General features: G+C 52.4%; 1 protein-coding gene across 4 annotated transcripts; it reads right to left on the bottom strand.

Annotated features, from left to right (window-relative positions):
- Positions 1 to 663: 663 nt before the first annotated feature.
- Cabp1 (calcium binding protein 1) lies at positions 664 to 24,439 on the bottom strand. 4 transcript variants are annotated; one of them, XM_050131565.1, is made up of 7 exons: positions 15,517 to 17,946; positions 10,362 to 10,541; positions 5,543 to 5,573; positions 4,867 to 5,010; positions 2,821 to 2,930; positions 2,476 to 2,623; positions 664 to 1,120 (listed from the first exon to the last, which is right to left on the bottom strand). In XM_050131565.1, exons 1-7 carry the CDS (start codon positions 15,559 to 15,561, stop codon positions 1,095 to 1,097), a joined length of 684 nt encoding a protein of 227 aa, XP_049987522.1. In that variant the 5' UTR covers positions 15,562 to 17,946; the 3' UTR covers positions 664 to 1,094. The 4 variants fall into 4 exon arrangements, with proteins under 4 accessions (XP_049987522.1, XP_049987520.1, XP_049987521.1 ...); XM_050131563.1 differs by lacking the exons at positions 10,362 to 10,541; positions 15,517 to 17,946 and adding an exon at positions 23,721 to 24,439 and having other exon boundaries at positions 5,498 to 5,573; XM_050131564.1 differs by lacking the exons at positions 10,362 to 10,541; positions 15,517 to 17,946 and adding an exon at positions 23,721 to 24,437.
- Between the last annotated feature and the right edge of the window lie 991 nt (positions 24,440 to 25,430).

The raw sequence follows: 25,430 nt of genomic DNA on the forward strand, positions 1-25,430 counted from the left end.
GCCATAATGTGCTCCAGTAACACCAGCACGCCGGCATCTGGGGGTGAAGGATCAAAGTGAGGGCCAGAGCTGGAGAGATGGCTCAGGGGTTCAGCGCACAGACTGCTTTTCCAGAGGACCTGGGTTCCATTCCCAGCACCCACATGGAAGGTTATCATTGTCTGGTAGCTCCAGTTCCAGGGGATCCAACCCCCCTCTTCTGGGTCCCTGGGCACCAGGAACAAACACAGTGCACAGGCATACATGCTGGCAAAACACCTGTACTTCAAAATCAAATAATTTTTTAAAAAAATTCAAGGTTGTTCTTCGCTTAGTGAGAGGCCAACTAGAGACTCTGTCAAGACACAAAGGACCAGGTTGTATTTGGGGCAGCTGCTCAGCTAACCACAGCAGTCTCTTAGGAGCTCAGGCGAATCTCTGTGAGTTTGAGCCCTGGTCTAGAGTTCCAGGACACCCAGGGCTGTTAAATAGAGAAACCTTGCCTCAAAAAAATGCCACATTCTGGCCTATGTAGTATATGAGACTAGAAATTTCTGGGTACAAAACGGTTACTCAGTCAATATATGTGGCAGGCAAGAAATTCCATCCAATACTGGGCATGCAGGAGGTTCTGGGGAAGGGTGAATATCCTCTAATGGGGCCCAAAGCAAAGAACACCTTGGCTGACATTCTCGTTTTTTATTGGTTCTGAGATCAAAGGGCTAGGCGAGCTGGGACGGGCATAGAGCTCAAGAGGGCGCTGAAAGGCTCTGCCCCGGGGCAGACATGCTGTGTGGGGTCTGCTGGCGGGCTCCCTGGCCCACCCAGCCAGTCAGCAGCGACTGGGCACATGGCACTTGGCGCCTTGCATGTCCTCTAGCGGCTTGGCACTGTGGCCTCCTCGCTGGTGGGCGCCCCTTTCCAGTTGCAGGAGTTGTGAGTCTTTCACAGTGCGGAGGGGTGGGGATCCGGGGTGGGCACCTCCCCGGGGTGCAGGCAGGCCCCATCCGCCAGTACATCCTGGGCTCTGGGCATCTACTGCGGAGCGAGCGAGGCGCGCTCGGCTCTTTTCCCCGGAAGTGGGAGTTGGCAGTCCTGGAGAAGGCCTGGAGGCCTCAGCGGGACATCATCCGGACGAACTCTGGGAGGGAGACAGGAACGGGTGGAGACAGTGCCAGTCAGGAGCCAGTACGGAACACTACCACCGTCCTACCACCGTCCTTCGGACCTTATTGCCCTGGCTTCTAGGCTGCTCCTCCCCCACCTCCACGCTGCATCTTTGTAAGGCAGCTCAGTCTGCAGAAGAGGGAAGAGGTGTTCCGGGAAGGACTCTCACTACTGGGTCTTGGAAAATAAACAGAATTTCACTCAAGGGTGGGCAAGATGGCTGAGGAGGTAAGGGCACTTGCTGCCAAGCCCAAAGACCTGAGTTTGAGCCATGGGATCATTTGATGAAAGAAAAAAAAAAAAAAAAACCCTGCAAGTTATCCTCTGACCTCCACACTCATGCCATGGAACGACACACATATATTCTAGATGGTTGGATGGATGAATGGGCAGACACAATTAAATCAATTTAACCTAAGTGGAAAATAAAGTGAACAGCACCTGGCACAGAGAACAGCATGTTCGCAGGAGGGTTTCACAGGCTAACATAGCTCGGATAGTTCAGAGTGAAGGAATGGTAGACACTGTGCCTGGGACAGTGAGCTGTGGTCAGATGTCACAGGCTAAGGTCAGGCCGAAGAGTATGGGCCTCAGAGGACAGACAGCATGAGTGAGTGAACAGACAGACAGAGGGGGCGGACAGACACAAGGATGAATGGGTGTATGAACAGATGGATATAAAATCGATGGGGAAATGACTGAACAGAGAGCTCAATGGAAGTACGGGTAGAAGTACAGGCAGCTGGAAGGAAGAGTGTGACTATAGGAACAGAGCACAGAGGTGCGGGCCGACCGAGGTGCGGGTGGACGGAGGAGTGGGCGGGCAGATGGGGGAGTGGCCGGGCGGATGGAGGAGTGGGCAGACTGAGGGAGGAGTGGGCGGATGGAGGAGCGGGCAGACTGAGGAAGGAGCGGGCGGAAGGAGGAGCGGGCGGATGGAGGAGCGGGCGGATGGAGGAGCGGGCAGACTGAGGAAGGAGCGGGCGGAAGGAGGAGCGGGCGGATGGAGGAGCAGGAGGACAGAGGTGTGGACCGGGACAAAGATACTGAGATGGATGCGAGGGCGGATGGAGAGCAGAATGAACGGAAGGATAAATGCGTGGACCAACGGTTGTATGGATGACTTTAGAGATGATGAAAAACTGAACAGGCATCTGGACAGATGAAGATACGAGCGAGTGAGAGGTACGAAAGGTGGCCGAGTAGATGGATGCAGGAGCGGGGCGGGGGATGGGGGTGGATGAGTGTACACACAGGTAAGACGGAAGAAAGGCAGGGAGGAAGGGCTGGGTGCACCGCAGTCTCACCGCGGTTTCCAGACCCCTCTACCTTCAAAGTCCACTCGTCCATCTCCATTGAGGTCCACATCGCGGATAATCTCCTCGATGTCTCTGTGTCCCACCTGATGACCCAGCAGCTTCCTCATGGCCTCTCGCAGCTCACTGGTGCTGATCTCCCCATCACCATTGGTGTCGAACTGGAGAGTGAAGGAGGCACAGAGACTGCATGGATGGGCAGCAACCTCAAGGCTGAGCAGTGGCCCCTAGGCCACGGTTCCTTTTCTAAACAAGTTCCCTCCCGTGATCCGGGGCCCAGGGATTCAGAACCCTTCAAAGTCATTCTGAGACTGGGACTCGGCCTGCCCACCCCTGCCTGTCAGCAGCCGTCACTCACCTCCCGAAAGGCATCTCTCAGTTCCTTTACACCAATCATATCTGCTGTCTCTGCCAGGAGTTTAGGTCCCATTAGTTCCACAAAGTCATCGAAGTCCACATGGCCGCCCACTGGAGCAAAGAGAATGGCGTGGGTCATCCTCGACCTACCCACTGCCCTCTAGGTAACCTCTGTGGTCGCCCCCATCTCTAGGCCCAGGATGTGACCAAGGCAAGGAGGACAGACCACAGACAAGGGGCTTGTCACAGAATGACTCGAGGAGTGGCCAGGGAGTGAGAAAGGAGCAGTCGACAAAAAGGAAACGGACAGGAGAAAGAAGCATTGGGTCGCAGATCGGGGTGAAGAACTTCGATGGAGAAGATGCTTTCGGAGGAAGGCTAAGAGGACAAGATTTACGGGTACCTGCTCCATGTGCCCCAAGCCTTACTTTACTTTAGCTGTGCAAATACAAATTCAACTCCCAGGTGACTCAGGAAGGAGACTGGGCACCTACTCGCTGACTACAACTTTCAGCAGGGACTGAGCGCAGCACAGGGAACACGGGGCTGGAGGTGGGAGGGCTAGGGGACTCCCCATAACATTTATTTTTGAATGTTTACCTATGTTTAGTGTATGCAGGTGTATGTCCATCTGTAAAGGCCAGAGGCCAATGCCAAGCATGTTCCTTATTTTCTTTTTTTTCTTTTTTTTGCTTTTTTGAGACAGGGTTTCTCTGTGGTTTTGGAGCCTGTCCTGGAACTAGTTCTTGTAGACCAGGCTGGTCTCGAACTCACAGAGATCCGCCTGCCTCTGCCTCCCGAGTCCTGGGATTAAAGGCAAGCGCCACCATCGCCCGGCCATGTTCCTTATTTTCGAAGCAGGGTTTCTCACTAACTCATAGCTCACTGATTCAGGAACTAGGTCAGCAAGCCTCAGCTGTCTCCATCTCTCCAGCCCTGGAATTATAGGTTCATACTGCCTCTCTTGACATCATCACCACCATCACCATCATCTTCATCAAGACAGAGTCATGTGTATCCCAGGCTGGCCTCAGACTTGCTATGTAGCTGAAAATGACCTTGAACTTCTTTTTAAACATTTTTAAAAAAAGATTTATTACTTTATTTTATGTGTATGAGTTTTTCACCTGCCTGCATGTCTGTACTCCATGTGCATGCCTGGTGCCCACAGAGCCTGAAGGGCTCAGAGGCTTCTGGAGCTACAGTGATAAGCCACCACGTAGGTTCTAGGAATCGAACTTGAGTTCTCTGGAGGAACAGTCAGTGCCCATAACTGCTGGACCATCTCTCCAGGCCTCATCTAGAGCTGACCCTCTCTCTCTATCTCCCCAGTGCTGACTGAAGCAGTCTGTGCATCTGTGCTCTCAGCACTGGGGAGCTGGAGACAGGAGGATCCCTAGGGCTTGCTGGCCAATCACTCTAGCCAAACCAGGGCTTTGAATATGCGAGACAAATCACTCTACCAACTGAGCCATTCCCTGTCCCCTATATCAACTCTTTTTTTTTTTTTTTTTCAAGACAGGGTTTCTCTGTGTAGCTTTGAAGCCTGTCCTGGAACTTGCTCTGTGGACCAGGCTGGTGTCAAACTCATAGAGATCTGCTTGTCTCTGTCTCTCAAGTGCTGGGGTTAAAGGTGTGTGCCACCACCGCCAGCCTTCTATAGCAACTTGGGTGTGTTTACACTGTAGTGCCCTGGGCAGCAGTTGGCGTGAGTCTATCCTGTGTGGGCCCCTTCCCACGGCCCTGCTCCCTCTTGTACTTTCCTTCCCTTATTTAATAAATGCCTCGAACCTAGATCCCTGTTTCTGGAGAACCCAGATAAAGATAGAGGAGCTCATAATGCTAACAGCACCCTCTGACTTCTTACTGTGAGCCAGGTTTTAGGCTGTTACTCGCCTATCCCCTAACTTACTTCTCCTGTTTCATTACAAGCCTGTTTTACATGGGAGGAAACTGAGGTTCAAAAGAGAAGTGGCTTGAACTGGGCCCCAGAGCTGGATACAAAACTTGGTGCCAGGCCTGTGTGACCTGGAGGACGGGGACTCACGGTTCATGTTGATCTGCTGGGACAGCTCAATGAGTTCCATCTCAGTGGGCATATAGCCCATGGTACGCATGCAGTTCCCCAGGTCTCGGCAGTTGATATAGCCGTCCTTGTCCTTGTCGAATTCTCGGAAGGCCTCTCGAAGCTCTGGGGAAACGAGCAGGGGCAGATGTGGTTGGAGAGAGGACCCCAAGACGTCTCAGGTACAGACAGCCCAGGGCCAGCTCACAGAGGTAGACCCTGGAGGCCTCTAGGGCTCTTGCTTGCCCAGTGTGCCCTGCTTTGTGCCCGGGACTCTTCCCACCAACACCTAGAGGCAGGTGGCTCTCTGTGAGTTCAAGGCTGGCCTATTCTACATAGTGAGCTGCAAGACAGCCAGGACTAGCAAGAGGAACCCTGTTTAAAAAAAAAACAAAACAAAACAAAAAACAGCCGGGCGGTGCTGGCGCACGCCTTTAGTTCTAGCACACGGGAGGCAGAGGCAGGTGGATCTCTGTGAGTTCGAGACCAGCCTGGTCTACAGAGTGAGTTCCAGGACAGCCAGGACTACACAGTGAAACCCTGTCTCTCTGTCTCATAAAAAAACAAAACAAAACAAAAAAACCAACAATAACGAAAACAAAACCCACCCCACCTTCCAGTGGAGACGAGCAGCCCTTTCCCTGAGGGCCTGATTTACCTTCGATCTCCTCTGGCCGTAAGGATCTGTCCTGAAACAAGAGAACAGGTCACATTAGCAGCAGCAAGGGACCTAGAATTCACAAGATGCCCATCCAATGGGGGCCATCCAAGTGGCAGCAGGCTCTAGGTGGGAAGGGATAGGAACTGAGCAGAGGTCTTTCTGGACTTTGATGGGGAAAGAGAAGCAGGTCCCCCAAGTCTTAGAGTCATGGAAGTGTTGACAGAGGAGTCCCAAACCCAACAGTCCCCATAGAAACGGGGCCACCAAGGCGCTGCACCCTTTTCCAGACACAAGAATGAGCTGGGAACAAAGCTGGTCCAGAGGCGGAAACCTGTAAATAAAACAGGGCCAGGGGAAGTCACCACCCAAGGACACAGGAGGAGCCAGGCGTCAGAAGCGAGCAGGACAGTGGGAGATAGGGGACCACACAGGTAGCCCCAGTAGGAGAACAGGAGATTTAGGTTAGATGAGGAAGAATTGGAGCTGTGTCCAGCATCCTGGATACTGTCCCCACCATTCCCCAATGTGTCCACATGTCTATACCCTGCCCATTACAGGACACAGCATAGGACCCGGGACAGCTAGTGTCCAAAGCAAGCATCTGCAGCCCCCAGCAGAGCCCGTATCTCCATAGGGAACCACAGAAACTTGGCATTAAAACTGGTACCAGAGAAATCTCCAAAAAGCAAATTTAGGGAGACACGGAGAAGGGTCCTGATGGTGACATCCATCACCCCAGGTCTGCCAGGGAAGGAGACAGACAGGCACAGAACAGATATGGGTACCCATGTTCCAGCTCTCTGCCTTCGGATGGGAAGAGTACGAGGCAGGTCTGTGACCCTAAGGAGGCTCACAGCAGGAACAGGGACCCATATCATTAACACAGATGTATAGAGATGCCGTGCTGAGCATGAGGCAGATCAGCTGTGCACCACGGCTGTTTCGGTCAGTGGGGCCAATGTGGGTGGAGACAGTGGCGCCCAGAGACAGTGGCTCCCGGATACAGGCACCCAGTCTGATGATCTTGTCCAGAGGGAACAGTTGTATTGTTCAAAGTGTGTGTGAGTTTGGAATGAGCAGGCTATAGATTTCCCAGGTCATCCCAGGGGGATTTCTAGCTGAGGGGAAAGAGTTACTTGAAGGGAGTGTTGTCTAAAGGACAGTACTGCGAGGATTTCCCCTTAAAGGCTGACAGACCGTATGTGGCGCAAGGGTCACTCCTGCTCCCAGACAGAAACATATGTTCCTGGACATTCCTGGGTGTGTCCGTGTATTATACCACCAGTAAGTGAAAATAAGCGAGTATAGTCATCTCTTACTATCAGTGGGGGATTGATTTCCAGAAACCCCAGGCATGCCAAAATCCAAAGATGCTCAAGTCCTTTACATAAAATGGCATGCAATTTGCATATAATTTGCATACCTCCTCTGGCATACTTCAAATCATCTTGAGATGACTTATTCTATTTATATAATGCAAATGCCATGCAAATAGTTGCTATGTCGTATTGTTTAAAAAATGAGGACAAAAAAATCTATGTGCAGGTACAAGGTTTTATCTTTTACTTAAAAATTTTTGATTTATTTTTATTTGATGTATATGAGTGTTTTTCCCACATGTGTACATGTGCTCCACCTGCAGGCTGGTGCCCTAAGTGGCCAGAAGAGGACATCAGATCCCCCACATCTGGAGTTGCGGTCAGTTGTGAGCCTCAGGTGATTTTGGGAACTGAATTTAGGACCCCTGCAAGAACAGTAAGTGCTTGTAACTGCTGAGCAATTTCTCCAGCCCTAGATAAAAAGTTTTTTTTTTTTTAACATTTGTGGTGTGTGTGCATGTGTGTGTGTATGTGTGCATTTGTGTGCATGTGTGTGCATGTGTGTGCATGTGTGCATGTATATGTGTGCATGTGTGTGCGCGTATATGTTTGTATGTGTGTGTGTGTGCATGTGCGTGTGTGTGTGTAGGTCAGAAGAAAACTTATAGCAGTTGATTCTTGCCTTCGACCCTGTGAGTTCTGAGAACTGAACTCAGGTCTTCTGTCTTGGCAGCACCTTTACCTGCAGAGCCATCGCACCAGCCTCAGACACCAATTTTAAAAATTATTTCTTGCCAACCAGCACTTGGGAGGCAGAGGCAGGTGGATCTCTGAGTTCGAGGCCAGCCTGGTCTACAGAGTAAAGACAGGGAAAGCCCAGGAAAGACAGGGCTACACAGAGAGACCCTGTCTCGAAGATAAATAAATCAAATCATTTCTTTTTTAAAAGTTTTTTTGTTTTTTAAGTATTTATTTGTTTGTTTATTATGTATACAGTATTCTTCCTGCGGGCCTCATTACAGATGGTTGTGAGCCACCATGTGGTTGCTGGGAATTGAACTCAGGACCTTTGGAAGAGCAGGCAATGCTCTTAACCGCTGAGCCATCTCTCCAGCCCATCAAATCATTTCTTAATCTACTGTTTTTTAATCCCCAAATGTGGGGACCCCAGAAAATGGGGAACTGACTGTATGCATCTGTACACAAGTGTGCAAAGTAGACTCAGTGGGACAAGCTGCTTCACTAGAGTTCACTTCCCATCCCAAACCCTAAGCAGCTTGCTGCTGTTCCAGGGCCAAGTTCTGCAGGTCTGGGGGAGGAAGAGTACACTGCAGACTCTTCCACTCTGCCCCACTGTGCTCCAGACTTCCAAGGGGAGGCAAAGCAAGGCACTTCCTCTCAGTGAACCCGCAACAGCAGCCCTGGTGGCTGTTCCCAGGCTCACCCAATGGCCCCAACCCCATGCAGGGCAGTGGAGGAACATGTATGTGTAGGGTTACACACTGAAATATGCACTAATCCTGCAGGGGTGGGCAGGAAGCATTGGGAACATACATAGTTCCTTCCCAGATTGTGCAGTTTGAGAGAAGCCCCCAGAACCTAACGTCAGACCGGCTCAGGTGCGAAGCTCGTAGCTGCTACCGCCTAGCTGAGGATCACTCCCATTCTCTAAGCCCCCGAGCTGTAACACGGCTCTGTAACAGTACTTACCTCACAGGCCTTTATGTGCGTTCCTCAAGGCAAGTATTCAGCACGTGGAATTTAATCAGTGCAATCTACAAATGTTTGTATCCACGACATTCTCATTACCTGCTTCCCTGTGGCAACTCAGACCTGTAGGAGGCTATTCAGTACAGCAGCCACCGACCACACATGGCTACTTACATTTGAGTTGGAGGGCTGAGGAAGAGTTCAGGATAGAACATATGCTTAGCACATACAAGACCGTGAGCTCAATCCTCAGCAAGAATGGCTTTTAATGAAAATAAAATAAAAATGAATAATTCTGTTCATTAGCTACATCCCTAGAGGTCACTAGCCACATGTGATCAGGGCGACTACAATGACTATCACGGGATAGGATAACAGGAGAGCATCTGAGTACACAGAATTGCTGGTAAGAGCACAGAATCTGCAGAGCCGGGCTATCCGCGTTTGAATCCTACCTCTGGCACCGCTAGTGTGACCTCAAGTATGCTACTGCATCCGACTCAGTTTCCCCACATGTGAAATGGGGATGATAGAAGTACTAGCCTCTGGGAACTGAGGCTTTTAGGAGACAATTTGCCAAGACACTCAGCAGAGTCTTGCTTTCCTCAGCATTCCGTGGGCACTCTGTAAGGCTCCCAAAGGAATGTATATGTTGATTTGTTTATCTGTGTGTGTGAGGTACGTGTGCAGGTGTGTATGCAAGGGTGTGTGTGAGGTACGTGTGTAAGCGTGTGTGCGGGTATGTATGTGCGCAGGGGTGTCTGTGCTGGCAGTATTGTAGCAGTGTTGTGTGCAGGTATGTATGTGCAGGTGGGTGTGTAGGTGTGTGTGCAAGGGTGTATGTGTAAGTGTATTGTCCAGGGGTGTGTAGAGGGGTGTGTGCAGGGATATATGTATAGGTGTGTGTGTGCAGGGGTATGTGTGCTTGCTTATGTAGGAGTGTGCATATGGCAAAACAGAGGTCAACCTTCAATGTTGTTTCTTAGGTTCCTTCCACCTTTTTTTTACAGGTTGTGCGCACACACATGAGTGCAGATACTCTTGGAGGCCAGAGGGCATCAGCACTCTGTGGAGCTGGGTTAGAGTTACTCATGACCTGCCTGGCATGAGTACTGGGAACTGAACTCAGGTCTCCTGAAGGAGCAGTACCACTTAGCCATCTTGCCAGCCCATCTCCGGCCCAATCCACCTTATGTTTTGAGACAAGGTCCCTTATAGGAGCCTGAGGTTCACTGGTTTTAGGCTGGCGAGTAAGCCCAGGGCTCTTCCTGTCTCTGACCCCCCCAGCAGTCATATGTAAGACCCACCCATTGCCATGCTCAGCTTTAGTGAGCAATGGGGACTAAGCTCAGGTCTTTTACCAAACATCATCTCCCCAGTCTCTGCTTTTATTAATTTGTTTAAAAATCTTTTATTAGCATTATTTTATTTTGTCTGAGTGGTTTGCATGCATGAGTATATGTGTATGGTGTACATGGCTGATGCTCACGGAGGTCAAAAGAGGGTAACAGATCCCCCGAGACTGGAGCACCTAGTGTGTGCTGGGAACCACACTTGGCTCCTTTGGAAGAACAGCCAGTGCTCTTAACCATTAAGCCATCCTTCCAGCTCCCACTTTAATTATTTCTTGCTGGTTGATACAGACTCACTTTGGAGCCAGGAATCAGATTCTTAAGTTGGGGGCTTGAAGATAGGGGCTGCTGCGTACAGAACCCCCTTTCTTCCCAGCATCTCCTCATGCCCTGTGAAGCCAAGTTCAGCCAGCTGCAGCTGGCCAACTTACGTACAGGCTGTCTGTTCTCAGCAAAACCCTTTCGAAGAAAAATGCAGGCAGGACCCAGCAGGTTGTGCATGACGGCGCAGTTCTGGGCCAGCATCAAGAGTGGTCCCGGGAGCTCGCTGCCAGCCGCCAGTCTCTCCTCGCTTGTCTGGACCACCTTGTAGCTGGTCTTCTCCTCCTGGCGCATCTTCAGCCAACACCAAGCAAATAAAAAGAGAGGTGAGGCGTCACCTCCCTGTTCATCTGGGCCCTCCCAGCCCTGGGCCTGGCTGTTGATTCTAGGAGATCCTTGAGAGTCACGTGGTGAAATTCTGAGAGCTTTAGCCTGTACAAGGGCGGTATATAATTGGTCCAACAGATGGAGGCTCCAGTCCTGGCTGAAATAGTTATCCTTGGAGAGCTAGATGTGATGCTTGAAGTTAGGTGCCCTCATGCATGGACACACACACACACACACACACACGTATACACAGGAAAACACACACTTGCGTGCATATGGTTCATAGAGTGAAGCAGAGGGAGGCTTCTACCCTAACCCAGAGTGTCACACAGAACCGTGTCCTTCCCACAAGTGTTCCTACTGTTTCAGCTCAACCCTCAGACCTACATCCTGTCTCCCAGATTTCTGATGAACTCAGACTCTGCCCCAGCTGGACTCCCCCCGCCCCCCCATCACCACTGGAAGGCCCAGAGGGTGAGCAGAGCTAGTCACACAGAGGGCAAACAGGCTCAGCAAGTCTGCTGACTAGAGGTCGCAAACATAGATGTCGTTGTTGACAAATGAGGCAGGTAGGCTGCGAATGGTGGGGGTGGGGGCAATGGGTGCTGTGTACCCACCCTAAAAGGACGGCTCTACTTCCTGCATTCCAGCCCACAGGTGTCAAATCTGGTTCCAAGCACCAGTGGTCCGACAAGACCCACCTGTACCCAGATTCCACCTGCTTGTGACGGCACGACTGGGCAGGCTTCCAGCAACTTCCCTTGCCTACCCTCCCTCTTTCCCTGGCCCCATGCCCAGGCTGGCTTGGCCTGCTTGACCTCTAGAGGCTGTGGCTGGGGCCTCGCCAGCTGACCGAATATAGCTGCGCTCTCAGGCCCCGGCCAGCCCTTCGTCCTCCCTGCAGATTCCCACAGTTATAAAAAGTCAGCACTGCTCCACGGACCCTCCCCTTAGGATAACAGCAGCATCCAGACATAACATATGGCTGGACCCAGGCTCCCAGCATGCCCAGTGCCTCTCAAGAATCCAGGCCCCAGCACTGTGCCCTACAGGGGACAGCCTCTCTTCAGTGTGGGAGTCAGTAGCAGAACATCCCCAAGGACAGGCGGGGTAGCTGGACTCCCAAGAGAACTGTCTGCCTGAGACACACAGAGCTGTATTCTCTCTGTCCCAACCAGCCCTCTTCTAACTAGCTGCCTCTAGCTGAGCAAAAGTCACATGGACTCTGGCAGCCTGGCCTGGAGGACCCTCCCTTGTCCTGTCCTCTCAGGCTTCTCCCTTAAGCCCTCCTCCAGAGGGGCTATTGATGGAGACTCAATCCCAACCCCTCCCCCCCCCCCCCCCCCCCCCCCCCCCCCCCCCCCCCCCCCCCCGCCAAACGCCCTAAGCCCCTTCCAGACCAAAGGAAGAGTGGTATTAACCTCAAAGGAGATGCTGCATCTCAGACCAAGGCCGGGGTAGTTGTAGGGAATATCTGAACACAAAGGATGTCAGGCAGACCAAGGCCCACTCTAGCTGGAATCTCTCTCCATCCGCTCACAGCCTGGAACCTATGCAGGAACTAGTAAAAAATAGAGTCTTTCCCTCTAAGAAAGGGTCCAAGAGAAGCCCGGGACTAGATGAGGGCGGGTGTGGGCTAACTCCAGGAAGCCATCGTATTGGAGGTGTTTGTGGAGAAGCAGACTTTCCGTCTCAGGCTGAATCTCACACATATTGGCTCAGGAGAAGCACAGTCCAAGAAGGAGGCGGTGGCAGGTGGTAAAGAACCCTAATGTGTTGGCTCCGGGCACCATCTTGGGAAAAGCTCTGGTCTGCCATTTGCCATGTGACCTCGCACAGCTCACGTCATCTCCCTGTGCCCCAGCATCCTCCACACCCTGGGGGCAATCATCTCTATCCACAAGGTCTCGTGAGCAACGAATGAGCTTCTGTCTACAAAGTGCTTTGTACAGTGTTTAGAACGCAGTAAAAGCCAAATAACCGAAGTTGCCGTAGTTACGGCAATGATGATGGTGACAATAGCGACGTTGGTAGAGCAAGTTAAGAGATGTTGGGTGCCAGAAGGCAGTGGGGAACATCTGTCAGTCAGCAAAGGCATTAGATGGATGGAGAAGAATTTGCTCCCCAAAAGAAGGAACCAGTGGTGGCGGGGAATTTCCACTGCATCTCTTGATTATAACTCGGCCTGGCACCAGGTTGCCCCAGGAGGCAGCCATTCTTCCCTAGCTGGTGATGATGGCACCTGACAGGCTGGTCCTGCCCAGTTCAGGGCCTGAAACAGGCTACCTATCACTGTGTCCAGCTCCCCAGCTTCCACTGAAGAAGCTGAGCCGGGGGCCTGGAACCAGGAGAGGCCAGCTCATCAGAGAACGTCAGGACCTCTGGCTCTGGAGCAACAAAAGCTGGCTGAGGTCACACAGGTCAAAACTCTCCCCTGCTCGTGGCCAAGGAGAGCTTGAAGAGTGTGTGCTGAATGAGATGGGAGGGGACATTGTGCTGCACTGATTAGGGAGTCGGACTCGATGATCACAGAGATCATATTTGAGAATTTATTAATAACACTTCTGGCAGTGGGAGAAGGAAAAAGCACGCATAAAATACTAGCTCTGACTTTACAAGGTACAGGCTCTAAATCCCAGCTCTGCTTGCTGGCAACTGAGTGACCTTGGAAACCCTTATCTCTGAATCCAGCTCCCTTCCTTGCAAACTAGCCCAGAGGACTATTTGGTGGAAAAGAGCGAGTGAGATGGCAGATGTCTGATATGTTGCAAATAAACCAGAAAAAGAAATAATTGCTAAGACTTAAGATCACGTGTCCAGTGGATCCAGAACCTCTCCAGGTGCACCGTGACTCGGTGGTAGAGGCTCAGGCCTTACATACACAAGGCTCTGGGGAATAAATGCTCTGCCTGGGTGGTAGCTCATGCTTATACTATATTTCCAACATATGGCAGGAAGATCTTGAGTTCCAGGCCAGTCTGGGCTACAGAGCAAGTTCTGGGCCAGCCTGGGCTACCACAGAGGCCTCACCTCAAAAACAAAACAAACAGCAAAAACAGAACCAAAATCCTGAAGGCAGTGGCGACCATCCCCATGGTCTCCACTTCTCTGCCCCACTGTTTGTCTCTGGTGGAGATGAAATCCTAACGTGTCTAGTACTATCCACTTGGCATCGTGCACAGCACACAGTCATTCTGAGGGTGACATATCAGGGACTGGCGTCATAAGATCTTTGAGTTTGAGGCCAGCCTGGTTTTTCTAGCGAGTTCTAGGCCAGTTACAGATACACAGTGAGATCTTGTCTAAAAAAAAAAAAAAAAAAGGAAAAAAAAAAAACAAGCAAAAAAGAAAAGAGTTAAGCATTAGGAGCCAGCTGTACCGGCTCACACCTGTAATCCCAATACGCGAGATGCCGAGATGTAGGCTCCGGTGTAAGCCCTTGTTTCTAAAAAGCAGAACAAAACGAAACAAAACAAAAAACCCCACCTTAGGCCTGGGGCATGTGTGAGGCTCTGGGTTTGATCCCCATTAATATACACACACTGGAAAATGTCGGTAGACTTTAGCAGTCCCAAGTGATTAGTAGAGAAAGGAACTAAGCCACAGAAAGTTAATTTGTCCAAGATCACATGAGCAGAAAGAGGAGACCTGTCTGGCAGGAGGCAGAGGAAAGAGCTTGTTCCTAAATCTATCTCCTCAAGCTTACGACCCTTTGTGTTGGTGTTCGCCTGGCAGCCTCTCTAATTCAGATCAGCTTCTGTCTCCCCAAATCACCTCCCTAAGAGGCAGAAGACTCCCCTTAAGAGAATGACAGACCCTGAGGCTGGGGACACACAACAGAACAGCAGCGCTCCGAGCAATCCAAGGAGCAGGGAAGATTAAACGGAATTTGATGTGAACAGCTTAGCCAAAGGAGACGACAGGCTAAAAAGCCCCAAGTGTCCTAAATCGAGAGGTCAGAACTCTAATGGAGAAGATGGGGTGGGACCCGCGTGAAGGCTCCATCCACCAATCCAAAACCTTACCTAAGTCACCTGACCCTCCGATCCCTGGCCCCCTCAATTGGCAATCATTTCTTATTTGGAAAATGAAAACACGGGAGGCAAATATCTTTATCAGTGCCGTCTTCTTTAACACGGGTCTATGGCCTGACTACGAAAGATTAACAATATAGGTGAGCCCCGACTGGAAGACACGCTGCAGATACGTCCCAGACCTTCCTAAAGACACCCTACGGTAGAAAGAACACTCGCTTTCCCAAAGGAATTCTGGCAAAAGAATCTTGTCACAGCGTAGAATGCAATAAATCCACCTAGGAAAGTGACACGCACGTAGGCTTCTGACCCACACATTTCTTGGGCACCGTGTTTCTCAAAAGAAGTCACCCTGGCTCTAGGACCTGGTCCTTTGACACTCTCACACCTGACTCAAGAATTATTGCGAGTAGAAGCAAAAGGAGAAATTTGTTTGGTTCATGGGGTCTCTTCAAACTCCAATTTTGACGGCTTAGAGAGTACCAGCAAGAAATACAGACCCCCTACGAGCCCTCAGGCCTGCTCCTGAAGGGTATCTGATTCTCTAAGACTCGCGGATGGCTATGCACTGACAGCCTAAGAATCCTCACCTTTCATGCTACAACCCAGAAGTCCCAAAGTCACAGGATTTTTTTCTTAGCTCTTGTGTAAATCCCAAATATGGCCTTCCCCGACTCTGTTACCCCTCCACTCCCCTACCCTTCAGCCTTAACTTTATTTAGTTCAGAGCCTGCCTAGGACATAAGAATCTGCTAAGAAGAGTACCTTGAAGTTGGAACAGGGACACAGTATTGGGCAGACACTCTTGGAAGAGTAGCGAGCATCATTAGGTACCCACCCACTCCATGCCCCCTGGTGCAGGCAGCAGGATGCCCCCAACCTTAGGGACTTGGGGGTTCCAAACATACCTTTCTAGAGAGGTTTCTTAATGGCGACTTGACGCAGTTGCCCATCCTACACTGATGCAGCCCCACTGGCGATCTCTGGGTCCATGAAGAAGGCGCCTGGGGGGGGGGGCAAGAGACCTCAGTCTGGGTCACTGCCAACCCTAGCGTCTCTGCCTGTGCCGCTCTTCCTCCAGGACAGAGATGAGCCTGTGCGCGCGTGCTCGTCTGCCTGCTCCTGCTGCTTTTTTTTTTTTTTTTCCGGGTGGTTTGTATGTGTATTTGTATATCTAGGTTTAACTTTCTTAAGGAGACAAAGGCAGAAGGGAAGGGTGCATGGCACCGAAAAGAGCCCCTGGGGAGTTGACGGCAGAGGGCACTGGCGCTGGGAAGCCTTTCGGATCGCCAACATCAGATTAGAGCATTAGAGTCTCTTCTCGGCTTCTCCCCTTCCCTCAGCCCCTCCTTTCCATGTCGCCAAATATGCAGGGAGATTGCCTTGGGGAGGGGGACCCAAGGTAGCAGCTGCAGCTGGGAATTAGGCCAGCCGAGCCAGAAGGGAAAGCTGGCTAGTTTGGGCCCCCAAAGCCAGTGTGCCTTGCAGCTTGCAAACACGTACACCACACACACCACACACATGCATGCACACACAGGACCCCAGGGAGATGGATGCCTCTTCTGCAGAGCAGTGAGCCGGACAAGCATGCTTCAGCAGTCACTGGCAGTTCCAGCTAGATGGGCATCTGGGTGGTTCTCAGTCGAGGGCCTGGGAGGTCTTCTGACGTCTCTATTACGCTCTGTTTTTCACACTTGCCTCGTCGTTGACCTGCGATGAGGCTCGGGGCTGGCGGTGCAGCTGAACCCACAGCTGTAGTTAGCTATTTCCTTCTGCTCTCTTTGCTCTGTGAAGGCTCCCTGACCCTTGGGGAGCCAAGATATGGGGAGGAGGAGCAGGATGGAGGAGGTCCTGGAACAGAGGACGTGACCAAGGTCTCTGGTCGCCCTCATTCTGTGCCTAATCCTGATTGAGGCTCTTTCGTTGGCGTGCAGAACAGGGAGGCTGTCTTTTTAAAATGGTCCTCGAAGTCCAACAGCTGGAGCTTTACAAATGACGGGATATTCCTTGTCCTTCCAAATTCTTGCTTTGGCAAGAAAATTCTTTCCAAGCCTCGAATGTCCTTGTTTGAGAGCTGCATTTGTAGCAGGTACCCAGAGATTCCTGTTTCCTTGTATCCAGCTTTTCCCCAGCAGGGGGTGCCAGAGACGGACCAGGACGTTGACCCACGCCCAGGCCCCTGATGCAATCACATACTTCAGCCCAGACTGCTTCCTCTCCGGGGGACTTTCGTCCTGTTTGGGTGTCTGGTTAGAAATCTCATTAGGAAGATGGCTGGGTACATTGCCCAGTGGGTGGCACAGACTCTGTCCTAGGAGGCTATAAAGTAGATCGCTGGCTGGTTCACCATGGCTGTGGTGCAGTTGCTGACCAGAGAATGGTTTAGCCAAGGCAGTTTCTTGATGCCTTGTTTGGGTCATACTCTTAGGAGGAGGGGAAAAGAGGGAGAGGCCACTCTCCAAGGACAAAAGGAGGAGCCTGCGTGGGACCAGCTAAGGGGCAGGAAAGAGGGTAAAGAAGGCACGGAGCTGGGAAGGGAAAAACAGACAGCTAACAGATGCAAAACAGCACGAAGGAGGAACTATTCTGACCCAGGGGTCAGGTTCAATGTCCTCCCATGAGCGAGAAAGGATCTGGGGTCTGAGGTTGAGACTCGGCTCTGCCTGTGATCGCCTTTCACTCCTGAGCTTCGGTTTCCTCCGTTAGAAAATGGGACTTTCCCTGTCTGGCTAATAAAGTGCATACAGGAAAGCCTGTGGTACATAATAGGCACCGATAAGTAATTATTCAAGTGGAAGAAGGAAGTATCGTTTGCCCAGCGTTTATGTGCCGGGCGCTGTGCTTGGCTCTGGGAACAATGAGGAGGAAGAGGAGTTTACATCCTCGCTGGTGGGCTAGCAGCAAGTGAGGAGCACAGTTATTTACCAATTTTAAGATAAATGCTAAGAAAGAGACCCACAAACTGATAATGACAGGGGAGAGCTGTAACTTAGTCTGTGGAGATCGGGAGAGGCTTGTAGACAGAATCTAAAAAGGAGACTTGGGCTATACCGGGTAATAGGGTTTCCTGTAAAACCTAGGAAACAGATTGTCCGCTCTGTGGCTCTGACTAGCCTCGAACTTGTGGAGGAGACTCCTGCCTCTGCCTCTCAGGTGCTGGGTTTGTGGTATTTATGTTGTTGGATTTTGTGGTTGTTTATTGTTGTTTGGGAGTGGATTCACAGAGAGTTTCTCTGTGAAACTGTCCTGGCTGTCCTGGAACTCACTCTGTAGGGCAGGCTGGCCTCAAACTCACAGAGATCCGCCTGCTTCTGCCTCCTGGGTGCTGGGATTAAAGGCGTGCGCCACCACCGCTCAACTTGTCTGTTCATTTTTAAAATTACGTCTATTGATCTGTGTGAGGAGAGGCAGTGTGTGGGAGCCAGAGGACAGCTTTTTGGAGTCAACTTTCTCTTTCTACCGTGAGGATCTTGAGTTTTGAACTCAGGCTGTTGCACTTGGTGGCACCTTTACCCGCGGAGACCCACCTTGGCCTGATTTCGCTAGGTAATTGGTTATGATCTTGAACCTGGATCCTCCTACTGTGTGCCCTCTCTCTGTGTGGGGTTAAGTCACACGCCATCACACTCAGCTATAAAGTCTTTCTGAAATGACAAACCTGCCGACCTAGCAGCAGGGCTTATGTTAGGCCTCAGGTCTAACTAAACTGAAAAGCATAGACTAAGACGGGTCCTCAGCCCTGACTGTTGGAACCTGCTCTGAAAATCCTGTGGGTGTAGGTGGCTCTCTGAGTGCGGAGAGCTGTCTACTCTGCTCCCTAGGGAACTCTAATCGATAGTCGGCATTAGGACTCACTGAGAGGGGCTGGAGGGACGGCTGAGACGTTAGGTGTACTTGCTGTTCTTGCAGAGGACCTGGGTTTGGTTCCCAGCACCCACAACCCTCTGTAACTCCAGGTTCAGGGAATCCAGTGTCCCTCTCTTGAGCTCTGAAGGCACTGGGCACACATGGGGTACACACACTTACACACAGGAAAAACACCCATACACATAAAATAAAAATAAATAAATCTTGCCAGGCAGTGGTGGTAGTGGCACACACCTTTAATCCCAGCACTAGGGAGGCAGAGGCAGGCGGATCTCTGTGAGTTCAAGGCCAGCCTGGTCTACAAGAGCTAGTTCCAGGCCAGGCTCCAAAGCTACAGAGAAACCCTGTCTCGAAAAACCAAAAAAATTAAATAATTTTTTTAAAAAAGGAAAGGAAAAAGATAAAAGACCACCGAAGAAGGGGTCAGAGATTGGAATGCAGAGGCAGGATGTCCTTCTGCAGGACCAGATTCTCACAGAACTTTTGCAGTCTCGGTCTCTTAGATACTCAGAGTGCCTCTCTCAGGGTTTTGCGGGTGGTAAATGAAGCAATACTCACACAAGGCCCCGACCACTGTCTTGGCACCTAAAAGCTGTCCCCTTCCTCTGCCTAGCATCTGTCTTAAAGGGCTAGGCACGGCAGCCACTCATTATCTTCTTAGCCCTGGTGATTTCTGCCCCCTGCAGGCCAGTCCCAGCCATAACAGCTGACAGGTGCTTGTCGACCTTGGGCAATGCCTCTGTCCTTGGAAACAGGAGACTGAAGGCAACAAAACCAATCAAATATTTAACCAATGCCCATTCTGGGGGTGCTCAGTGGGTCAAAGTGCTTACTGCTGAGCCCCACAACCCAAACTGGATTCCTGGGACCCATGTGGTGGAAGGAGAGGATCATCCTAAAGATGTCTTCTGGTCTATACACATACATGTGTGCACACATGCACACACATAGTACACACATATACATACATGCACAGTACATACACACAAATGCCTGCACATACACATGCACACATACACACGTATGCACACGTGCACAATAGCACACATACACATTTTATTTAAATCACTTTTGGTTTTTGTTCAGTCAGGGTTTCAGTATGTAGCTCTGGCTGACTTGGAACTCACTATGTAGACCAGGCTGGCCTCGAACTCATGGCGATCCACCTGCCTCTGCCTTCCAAGTGCAGAGATTAAAGGTGTGAACCATCACACTCGGCACACACGCATTTGAGGTAAATAAAAGTCCATTCTGCTTTGTGGTAAGAGTAGGGCTGAGACTAGTTTGAGATTTAAGGTCAGGGAGGAGCCTGGGGACCTAATCTGGGGTTTTAGAGCCTCCTTAAACTGAATTGGGCTGGACAGGAGGCAGGAGGCACCGATGGCTTGGCTTTCCCTAGAAAATACAGCATGGCTGAAGGTTGAGGGACTTTATTTGAGAAGCAAAGAACACTTTGTACCCCGTTTTGTTGTTGTTGTTTTGTTTTATTTTTTTTTATTCATTGAGAGCCCCTGGGCGTCTGGAGCCACACTTTGTACTCTGGAATAAAATAACAGGATCAGAGGGCTGAGAGGACGAGCTTATCACTGGTTATCCCTGATTAGGGGGAGGCTGACTCTAGGTCTTGATCAGATCCATCAGCTGCATATGAACTTGGGTGACAACCTAGTGCCAGGGCGCTCAGAGTGGAAGCTGGGGTACAGCAGGAAGGGTGCCCTGTGAACACTTCCAACACCTTCCCTTCCCAGCCAGCATGGTGCCACTCAGGTGGCAGGTGCTAGCATTTATTTACTACGTGACCTCTGCAAGCGCCGCCGTCTCCAGAGCCTGTGTCCTCATTTCTAGAATGGGGGATGATAACGCCAACCCTCCCAGGTTGCTGTGGAGATAATGAGGACAGACTGATAATTCTGTAGTAGGCTCTGGACTGAGGTCTTGAGTACCTCGGTGGTTGTCGGAAACAGCTGTAGGCAAATGCAGGCATCCAGACATGCAGAGGATGCTCATCCAACTGACTCAGCCACTTCTCTCATCCATGATTGATGCAAACCACAAGCTGACCTTCTCTTCCCTCATCTCCAGGCCCAGAGGAGAGCTGGTGGGGCAGGAATGAATATTGACAGGCCTTCAAGACACAGGTTTGGTGCGGTTGAACCCACAGGACCCAAACCATCATGACCCTGGCCTCCTCTTCACCCATACCACAGGAACTAGGAACCCTACGTAACCCGGACCAGGACATCAGTCACTCATTCATTCACGAACACTATGATCCTTTTACATGTTGTATATACACGGGGCTGGCCCCCAGGTAAAGAGGGGTGCTTCTCTAGGGTGGGGCCAGAGCTGTGGGTTTTATTTGCATTCGCCTCTTCTCGGGTTGAGTGCAAGAGCAGAAACCGTGTCTGTTCGTATCACAGTCTTCTGAGACCCAAAGCCCCACGTCCTGCTTACTCATTTGTCACACCACGTAGTCTGCCCGGACAGCTGGATGGCATGTCCTTGGCTGGCAGAACGAGGGACGGTTCCCTGGCATTGGGCTCAGAGCCCTTCCCTTTAAAGCCCTTCTCGCTCGGCATGGAGGCAGTGGCCCTTACACAGCACTTCTGCAGACAATGCTCTTTTAATGACTATTAATGAGAGCAGTCGCATTAATGCAGGCTGCTCTTTCGCCTGCACTCACTGTGAGCCAGGCCTCTGATAGCCTTAATTTTGTGTGAGCCTCGTCAGAGCCCTGCGAGGTACTTTTTCCTCAGTCTCATTTCTGGATGAAGAAACCAAGGCCATAGAGAGAAGGATGCCAAGGTCACAAATACACAGAGTGGCAGAGGCAGGATCGGAAACAAGGGCTTAACTCCCAGCCACCACCCCACACCCCAGCCTCAAAACCACACTATCCCCCTGCAGGCAGCAGATCTTAGCTCCCCAAGTGTGGGGAGTCTATCCGGACACCTCTAGTGTGCCTAATCCTGGCTCTCTCTGCTGCTGTAATGACAGAAAGAATGCATCCTGGGAGTTAACCACCATCACCAACAACGGTAACAAACACAGCCGCCGCCTCTGCTCTGCGCCACGCAACGGACTGCGCTCTACACACATGCCTGCGTAAATCATTCAACCCCCCCAGTTCTCCTCGAGACACTAGGATTGATTTCTATTTTTCAAGTAAATAAAAGCCTCACTGAAAGAAAGCAATTCATCTAAGTCCAAAAAGAAGGTAAAAAATAAAAACGTTAAGATAAGAGGCATGAACCCTAAGCAGAGCCATCTGAAAATGTCTATATTCAGGACCCCATTTTGCTTCCTCCCAGTCCCCACCCTGTCTCTAAGGACAGAAAGGTCAATGCAGAAAAGAGATGGCAAGGGAAGATAATCCCTTTATGTCGTAGGATACTGGGGACTCTGGCACAAAAACTCCAGGCTGGTGTTGCTGTCCACGATCACCTGGATGCCTTGGAGGTGTCACCAGGAAACTCAAATTGAATGTGCTGGGGTGGGGGTGGGGGGATTCTGCAGCTCCAAGAGGCCGGAGTCTCCAGAAGGAGGTAGTAAATATTTCATGGGACCTTCCAGCTCCTCCTGACTCAAGTGACCCCGTGACATTTCAGAACATGGGGCTGGAGAATAGTCTCCACTTAATGGCTGGGAAGTCGGAAGAACTGAGTAGCAGGTTGCTGAAGGGGTCTGAGTCCAGATAGGCCCATGCAGGCAAATTCTGCAAGAGTAAGGTCCTTTTTCCCAGATCACTGGCAGTGAATGAGCCCCCTCCAAACTGCTGTGCTATGGGCTCCAAAACAGCCCAAATCTTGGCTCTGTTTTCCACTGCTCCTTCCTAGTGTGCCACCAATGCCCGGGTGCGGGAGGTATTCAATGCCCGCAATCACCCACTAACAACGTAGCCTTTGGGTCACAACCCAGCCTAGACCCACAGATCAGTCCTAACGCGCTAAGGTTCCAAGCAACTGCAGTGAACATCGCTCCTCGGCATGGGGCCAGGCTAACTCTCTCAGGGCTCTGCAGCCGAACCTCTACTCCTGAGCACCGGTTCCAGTTCTCTCAGTGGACCGCTAACGAGGGCTCCCTGCAGGAACAAAGCCATGTGCTGCTGGCCCTGTCACACCGGCACAGCAGTCCCGTGCATCCCGAATCCATGCGCAGCTGCCTTCATGACAGAGCCCCACCTGCACAAGCCACTGCAGAGTAGTGTTTTGAAAAGAAACGAGCAGATCTGAGGCAAAACACACACGGCCTCCTTGTAGTGCTGACTCCACACAGCCAGCCGCGAGCTTGACGTGGTTTCTCTGCACTAGCAACCACCACAGGAACGCTTAGACCCCTGCGTCTGAAACCACGCCGGCATTCTGATCCCACCTCTGCAGAACTAACGGCCACGAGTTCCATTCAATTACGGACTCCGAACCAGAGGAAATCGTGGCTTTGCTCAGAAGTTCACAGGTTCCTGGGGCACAATCCCACACCGTAGCCTTGAACTATAGGGCGAAGCTGTTTGTAAAATGCCCTGCTGGCTGGAATCCTTGCGGGCAAAGGTGTGGGAGAAACAAAGAGGGTCTCTGGTGACCACAGCTCAGTGGCCTCCCTGACCCGAGAATGCACATCAACTCAAGCTTGTGTTCTGGGTTTTATCCCACAACTGTCTTAATGTCATCCAGATGGCATCCCTGGAATACCATCTTCCTTAAAACCATCCAAAGTTCCAGATGGAGCTGTATCTCTGGACAGACCCTCCATGCCTACCCAGACATCTCTTCTCCTCCCCATCTTTCTAATCGTCTAACTTTTCTCAGACCTTTGAGGACACTCTAGTTAACGGTTAGCGTCACACATCCACAAGCAAGTCCGAGTACTCCCAGCCCTCCCCTTTGCCTCTCAGACTCCAAGCCCTTCGCTCTCTAGGGTCGCCAGAGGCCAGAGGAGCGGGTTGGCACCGCCTGCTCCAAGCACCGCTTGCGGCCCCGGGAAATCTCCGGGAGGAGGACTGCGGGAGATCGCTCTTGCAGGTGCGAAGCAGGCTCGGCTGAGCGATGCCCAGGAAGAGGCCCCGAGTGTGGACAGCGCATAGGGTGCTGAATCAGACACGGGGGTGGAGGAGCACCAGGGCCTCGGGAGGACAAGATGAGTCGTGGTGCGCCCCGACCGGGCAGAGCGAGCAGGGCCAGGGACACGCCGCCGCCGTAGGGTCCCGAGCGCCGGTGCCCCGAGCGCGGGCGAGGGGCGCGGCCCTTACCTGGCCGAAGGCGGAGCTGAGCATGGGGTGCAGTCGGTGGAGGAACGGGTCCGCCTCGGGGGCACCGGTGGGAGCCGGGTCCCCGCGACCCCGCGATCGCAGGGAGCCCCGTAGACCGAGCGCCGGCGCCAGCCCCCGTTCCTCCCCATCGCTCCCGCGGGCCGGCGGCAGCGTCTCCCGGGGCCTGCAGTGCGCCTGGGGCAGCCCACGCCGGCTCCCGCGCGCGCCCTCGTCGCGCGGCACGGGCCGGCACAGGGGCCTCCGCGAGCTGGGGTCCCCGCACGGTGGCGACGAGCTGGGGCAGGGACCGGTCAGTCGGCGGCCACGCAGCGCGGGGTCCCGTGCAGAGCCGTGGCGGGGAGCCCGGCTGCCCCCGCTCGCCGCCGCCGCCTTGAGCAGCGACGTCTTGGACTCGCTCTTGGCGATGTGCGAGCTCATCGCGGCGGGGCCCGCGCTCGCATGGCCCGCCGGGGGTGGTGCGGGGCCCCCGGAGGGCAGGGAGCGGGGCGCCCGCCGGGAGCCGAGCCCGAGGACACGCTGCAGGCGGGCGCCGTCCCCTGGCCGCTTAAATGCGGCCCCGTCGCCGCCGCCCATGTGACAGCGCAGCCTCTGCGCCCGGAGCCCGGAGCTCCCGGCGGCCGGCGCTGCGGATCTGGGGGGCAGCCTGCTGTCCCCCGAGAGCCCACCCCCAGCTCTCCCGCGGCCCAGGTGCCGCCGCGCCCCGCCCCTCGCCCCGCCCCGCGCTCGGGGAGTCCCGTTTCCGGGCGCCTCTGGTGGCCAAGGGGGCGCTGCGGCACTGAACATGAGACCTAGGGAAGGGGCAGGCGAACCTCCCCAAAAAGACCGGCAAAGCCACTTATTATCATGTCTGCAGGATCCCACCGTGCCCGGGATCGGTTAGTCACCCCCTGAACGTAAGCAAAGGTACACTCTTCAAAGGGAACAACTTTGGCAAAAGGACCAAAGGGGTACAGGATACTAGAGACTCAGAATGCGGGCACTGTGTGACACCACCCAAACACAGGAGCCGGATGACCTGGAAGAACAATGCTAGAAGGGATGCATCTGTGCATCTGTGCACCCACCCTCCACAGAGCGCTGTGGGACTGTAATAGCCCCGGTAAGTCAGCTACTGAATTTACAGTTGTCACAACAGAAGAAGAGCCAGGTGGCAACTGGCTGCGGTTTACCTGTCCCGGAAGTGCCTGGTGGTGATCAAGTTCCTGGGTAGGGATCCATTTGCTGCGCTTGTTTCTCTCCCCAACCACCTCCTGCCCTTCTAGCTGCTGGGAGGCTCCTGCCCTTGGTAGGCAGCCAGGAAGTCACGCTGGGCTGGTTTCAATCTCAAATCCCAGCTCTGCTGCTTGCCATCTGGGTAGCTTGGGCAAGTGTCATCAACTTCCCTGAGCCTGTTTCCCCTCTTCTGGGAAATGCAAATGATTCTTCCAAACTAAACTCACTGACATCAGAAGACACGGGACACACGAAAGGCTGGACCGGGTGCTTGGACAGGGCACACACCCCGTGAACGGGTTCTCTTTCTTCTGCATCTCTGAGGCCCTTCTTCCACTGGTGTTTAGTGGTGGAAGAGTTAAGATTTGGAGGTGGGGACCTCTCCCTGTTCTAGACTCTGTCGCTATAACCTGCTCACTGCCTGGCCTCGTTGCCATAGATGGGCAGACAATAGTACACAGGCTTCGAGGAGGTCCC

This window comes from Alexandromys fortis, unplaced genomic scaffold, assembly GCF_014885135.2.
Source record: "Alexandromys fortis isolate MF-2015 unplaced genomic scaffold, M_Fortis_MF-2015_v1.1 scaffold_382, whole genome shotgun sequence".
Lineage (NCBI taxonomy): Eukaryota > Metazoa > Chordata > Mammalia > Rodentia > Cricetidae > Alexandromys > Alexandromys fortis.

Bases quoted from the DNA above. Each gene is read 5' to 3' on its own strand.
- Cabp1 (XM_050131563.1), bottom strand. From the start codon at position 24,314: ATGGGCGGCGGCGACGGGGCCGCATTTAAGCGGCCAGGGGACGGCGCC. The intron at 5,574-23,720 runs GTAAGGGCCGCG...CTCTTGTTTCAG, and splicing joins TCAGCTCCGCCTTCGGCCAG to GACAGATCCTTACGGCCAGA. The intron at 1,121-2,475 runs GTAGAGGGGTCT...TCTCCCTCCCAG, and splicing joins TGGACGAGTGGACTTTGAAG to AGTTCGTCCGGATGATGTCC.